Raw genomic sequence first — 5,599 nt, 5'->3', positions numbered from 1 at the left:
TTGGACTATGATCGCACTTATGTGGAATCTGGGAATCGAACACTTGCTCGGATCTTGGTCCATCTGGACACTCGAGAGGGACTCGAGGAACAGATCACGCTTCAGTGGGGTAGGTGCATTCGAGTTCAGTTGTTGGACTATGAAGGGGTTCCCTTCCGTTGCAGACGATGCCACAAAGTGGGACACCTCGCGAAGGACTGTCCACTCAATAAGAAAGCTGCAGATTCGGTGAAAGGCACCCCGACGACTACCAGGACCGGCCCCTTCGGCTTCTCCACCCGCGGACGATGCTGGGCTCTGGAGATCCTCGCCTCCAAAAACTAGGGCTCGTTCGGCGGCAGAAGCGGGTATGATCTCTGTTTCTTTTTTCCCAACTTTGCATTCGTCTATTGATGATTTTCATGCCTCTGGTCCATCTGCACATATCTCCATGATTCCCTGCACATTATCATCTCCTCTTGCATGCACTGACCCTATTATCTCTACTACATCTCCCGAGTCTTTCTCCTCCCCGTGCCCATCCTCCCCTCCTCACCCTTATTTCCTTCGGTCTCGGAATCCATCAAAAGAGCAGGCTGTCGGTCACTTGGTTCTGGGCATTGTCATACCTGAGGGGGCATCATTGCATACCAGAGGGAGAAAATCACACCTTTCTAAAGCCATCAAACAAGCTGGGGCAGAGGTGGTCTCTGGCCGACAAGCGACCATTGACGGGGTTCTTAGAGCAGGACACACCCCGAGAGGTGTTCCCCCATGAAGTGTCTTTATTTTAATTGCAGAGGACTGGCTAGTTCCTCCAAAAAACTAGCCATGAAGTGGCTCATTGATACTGAGCCTATCGACATTATCATGCTACAAGAAACCCTCTGCTCTGCAGATCAAATTATTCGTGTCATGCAAGCCATGGTCCCAGGATGGAGTTTTTTTGCAAATGATGCTATGGGACGATCTGGGGGTCTAGCCATTGGATTAAACCCTCGGTCCATTAATCCTATCTCAACCTGGGGAGGTGCAGGGTTCATTGGATTGGATTTCTTCTCGACTGATCTTGGCATGGATCTCAGGATTGTCAATATATATGCTCCATGCTCCCAGAGAGAATCATTCTGGCGAAATACTCTTCAGCTACCCCTGCTGAATGAAGACCATGTTATTATAGGAGGAGACCTCAATTTCTCTCTGGGATTCAGGGAGTCATGGGGCACTGAGGCTCAAATTGACTCTATCACTGATTATATGACTAATCTACTGGAACAATCAGATTTCTCGGATATTCCATTGCAACGACTCCTTCCTACTTGGCGGAACCGACGGGTTGGGGATGCTGCACTTGCCCGCAGACTTGACAGATTTCTGTTAAAGGGCCCTCTTCTTCAGCACCTGCATCTCTTCAGACAATGGGTTGGCTCGGGGGGGGGTTTCGGACCACAATCCTATATACCTGGAGATTCAGGGTCCTTCCAAGAAACCCAAGGCACCATTCAAATTCAATCCCTCTTGGCTGAAGGATCCGGACTATATCCAGCTGATAAAGGATTACTGGGCCTCTCATCCCATCAATGACTCTGTTCCTCTTGCCAAAGGTTTCTGCAGGAACCTTTCAGAAATCAAACATATTACTATTAAGTGGGCAAGGGTGAAATTGGAACGTGAAACAGCACAGCTCTCCCATATTGAAGCGGACTTATGTTCACTCACCGATGACAGAGGACAGGGCTTCATGACAGCTGCGGACAAATGTAGGCTTATTGATCTTGAGAATCAAAAAGCCAAGATTCTCAAAGAGAGAGAGGAATCCATTAGATTAAGGAGCCGAGCTTTATGGATTCAAGTTGGGGATGACAACACAAAGTTTTTCCATAACTTTGCAAAGTGCAGGAAGGTATCTAATACTATCTGGAAGCTCCCTACCCCGGATGGAGAAATAGCGGACAATTTCAATAAGCTCGCTCACCTGGGCATCACTCATTTCAGGAACCTCTACAAGAGTCCCCGAGAAGAAAACTTACTTGATATTATTAATGTGGCTAACCACTTCCCGAGATTCGTGGAGGAAGAAGATGTGGAGACCTTAACTGACCCGGTCACTGCTGAGGAACTGGAAGGAGTTCTGAAATGGTTCAAAAAAGACAAAAGCCCAGGGCCGGACGGATGGACCATTGAATTCTACACAGCTTTCTTCGATGTTTTGGGTCAGGACTTACTACAGGTGGTTGAAGAAAGCCGGACTTCTAGATCATTATATCATGCCATCAACTCTACATTCATCGCTCTCATCCCCAAATCTGACTCCCCAGCATCCTTTGATGACTACAGACCCATCTCTTTGTGTAACTGCCTCTATAAAATCATCTCGAAGACCATTGCAAATCGTCTTAGACCTATCCTCTCCCGTTCCATTGCCCCGCAGCAATTTGCTTTTCTCGAATCTAGACAGATCCATGAGGCCATTGGACTCACTCAAGAAGCCCTCCATTCCATATGGTCGAAGAACTTAAAAGCCATCCTCCTCAAAATCGATCTGTCTAAAGCTTTTGACCGTGTCAGCTGGCTCTATCTCAAAATGATCCTCATTCATCTGGGTTTCCCTCATGCATACATTTCTTGGATCATGGCCTGCATTACCACACCATCTTTCAGTATTCTTATCAATGGTTCGGCCACAAATTTTTTTCATTCGGAGAGGGGTCTGAGGCAGGGGTGTCCTCTATCGCCCCTACTCTTCCTGTTGGTCATGGAAGGTCTCAGCCGCCTCATGGAAGTGGCCAAGCGATCTGGAGACATTGGGGGCCTTCGCATAACTGACCTTTTCTATCTCACTCATTTACTCTTTGTGGATGATGTTCTTATACTTCTCAATGGCAGTGTTCGTGACACTCGAACTTTCTCAAAAATCCTACAACTTTTTTCCTCTGCCACGGGTATGATGCCAAACCAGATGAAGTCAACCATTACCTGTGCACGCACATCTGTACAGGAGACCCAGACTGGCTTACAAGCATTCCCTTACTCGGTCCACCCCCTGGATAGAGGTCTCAAATATTTGGGGTTCAATCTGAAACCTACTTGCCAAAGGATTGCTGACTGGGTCTGGTTGGTTGCCAAATTGGAAAAAAGACTCACATGATGGAGCTTCAGATATCTCTCCAGGACTGGTAGACTGGTGCTCATAAAGTCTATATTAGAAGCCACCCCGGTGTTCTGGATGGCCCTAGCCTGGATTCCTAGAAACATCCTGGGGTGGCTACAGCAGTTATGCAACTGATACCTCTGGAATGGGAGTCAGGATAAAAGAGTATTTGCATGGATCGGATGGAAGGAAATCTCATTGCCCAAAAAGTGGGGAGGATGGGGACTAAAGGAACTACCTGAATTTGCAAAAGCACTGGCTGCCAAGATGGGGTGGACTCTGCTTACTTGTCAAAATCTCTGGACACAGGTAGTCTATTATAAATACATTTGGCCTCATAATATTTTGGATTGGGCCCGTTTCCCTACTTGGTCAACAATGGGATGCTCATCGGTTTGGAAGGCCTTGCTTCAATCCCTTCCTCTCATTCGGAACAATCTTGCTTAGCGCATTAATGATGGATTGACAGGCAGAATTGGTTTGGACCCTTGGATTAACTGTGGGGGTAGACATATCCTTAATCCAGATCTTATAATGCACCTACAGGCCTGGGATATCCGACATTTTGCACAGATCGCAGACCAACAGCGCACTGATATATTTTCCCATGCTTGGAAATCTGCACAGCAATTGGATCTCCATTTACAATGGCATCAGGAATGGGATCGCTATACTGAGGCATTATCTGAATCTCACATTCGTATAAAACAAGGACCGGATGAACTTATTTGGTGCATTGCTGATCACGATATATATGCTCCAAAATTTGGATACACTGCTCTCATTTCTCACAAAATGCCTGAATCGTTACAGTCATGGTGGCAATCCATTTGGAAGCTCAAGGCTCCTCCCCGGACCAAAATTTTCCTTTGGTGTGCACTAAACGGCAATGTACCCACAGGGGAACATCTCACCCGCAGAGCCATTTTTGGCCCAACATGGTGTATCTTCTGTAAAAATGCATCAGAGACTCAGGATCATATATTCCTCCTCTGCCCTGTCATCCTCAACCTATGGAACAACATTTGTAATCTGTTGGGTATCGCTGTCAATTGGAAAGGGATCGATATTAGGAGTGCTTGGGATACTTGGTCTCACTGTCATCCGGGCACTAAATTACAAAACCTTCCACCTGTGGCTACTTGGCATATTTGGCTTGCTCGAAATCGGGCTATATTTGATGACCGAATGATATCATGGAATCGGGTTGAGGCCACCATCATTGCAGCATATTATGAGTTACCGGACCCTCCACCCCCGAGACCGAGATCCATACAGCCCATGCCCAACTTTGATAGAACCATCCCGTGGGCATTCTTCGACGGAGCAGCAAATCAGGATGGATGTGGCGGGGGTTTTGTATTGCACATAAATGAACACCATCGATACCTTGCAAAAATGGGCTTTGGCAATGGATCAAATAATTTCGCTGAGCTCTCTGCTGTCCACAATCTCCTACATTTTGCATTATCACATCATCATACAAGAATCAATATATTTGGGGACTCATTGGTGGTTGTTAACTGGATTAACAATATCACTACTTGTCATACACACACTCTCAGCAATTTATTACATGATGCACTCATACTCAAAGCAGCATTTAACCATTGCACATGTTTACATATTTACAGAGAGCATAACAGCGAGGCTGACAAATTATCCAAAGAGGCCTCGTTACTTCCACGAGGTGAGGGGATAATAGTGGAGCAGAATGGAGCAGAGGAGTATCAATTTTACCATAGGCCATTCATAGATCAAAGAGAACAAAGGGACAACAGTCCCAACAGCTGATAGTCAATGGCGTTTTTGTTTTTTGTTAATAGACATATATAGAACATGGATATTATGTTTATAAACAGAGTCCTCTTTTGGACAACGGATAGAATGCACAGTCAGATGAATGTACACAGAACAGTTTTGCTTATACCTACAGAACAACACCTTGATGAGGTGAATTTTGTATGAACAATCCAGTAATGCCTCGGCATCTGCTTTATGTAATTTTCAAACATTAATGAAAGTTACTGATTTTTCCAGTGGAAAAAAAAAAAAGCGTAATAATCGCAATCGCAATTGCAAATCGCAATTTTCTATAAAGCATTATGAAATGGGCCTTTTGATTTTTATTTTTTTTATATGTGGGATGATGCCATGAATGACATCATGATGATGTCATGAGGGTAATCGCAATCGCAAATCGACTAAAGTGAAGGATTTATTATAAGCCATGTCCCTTTGAAACTTGTGATTGCGAAGTCATGGGGTGATGTGGCAATGACATCACGAACGACGTGATGATGTGACATGGCATGTGACATGGTAGATGATGTGGCGATTATGTGGCAGTTGACGTGGAGTATGATGTCACGGATGACGTGGCAGAGATGGCTCTTAATCACAAATAGCTATCGGCAAAGGTTATGGTATGGTGCAGAACTTACTGAACTTGCAATTTTGATGGACATG

The 5,599-nt window shown here is 45.3% G+C and overlaps 1 protein-coding gene across 1 annotated transcript; it reads left to right on the top strand.

The window, feature by feature from the left end:
• Window positions 1-2,734: 2,734 nt before the first annotated feature.
• On the top strand, window positions 2,735-4,924 carry LOC149251361 (uncharacterized). The gene is made up of 3 exons (XM_089453861.1): window positions 2,735-3,088; window positions 3,287-3,439; window positions 3,677-4,924. Exons 1-3 carry the CDS (start codon window positions 2,735-2,737, stop codon window positions 4,922-4,924), a joined length of 1,755 nt encoding a protein of 584 aa, XP_089309987.1.
• Window positions 4,925-5,599: the final 675 nt, after the last annotated feature.

The sequence above is a fragment of the Pinus tabuliformis genome, chromosome 7, assembly GCF_031772625.1.
Source record: "Pinus tabuliformis cultivar Carrire ecotype Pingquan chromosome 7, CPIR1, whole genome shotgun sequence".
Lineage (NCBI taxonomy): Eukaryota > Viridiplantae > Streptophyta > Pinopsida > Pinales > Pinaceae > Pinus > Pinus tabuliformis.
This window is presented reverse-complemented; position numbering and strand designations above follow the sequence as displayed.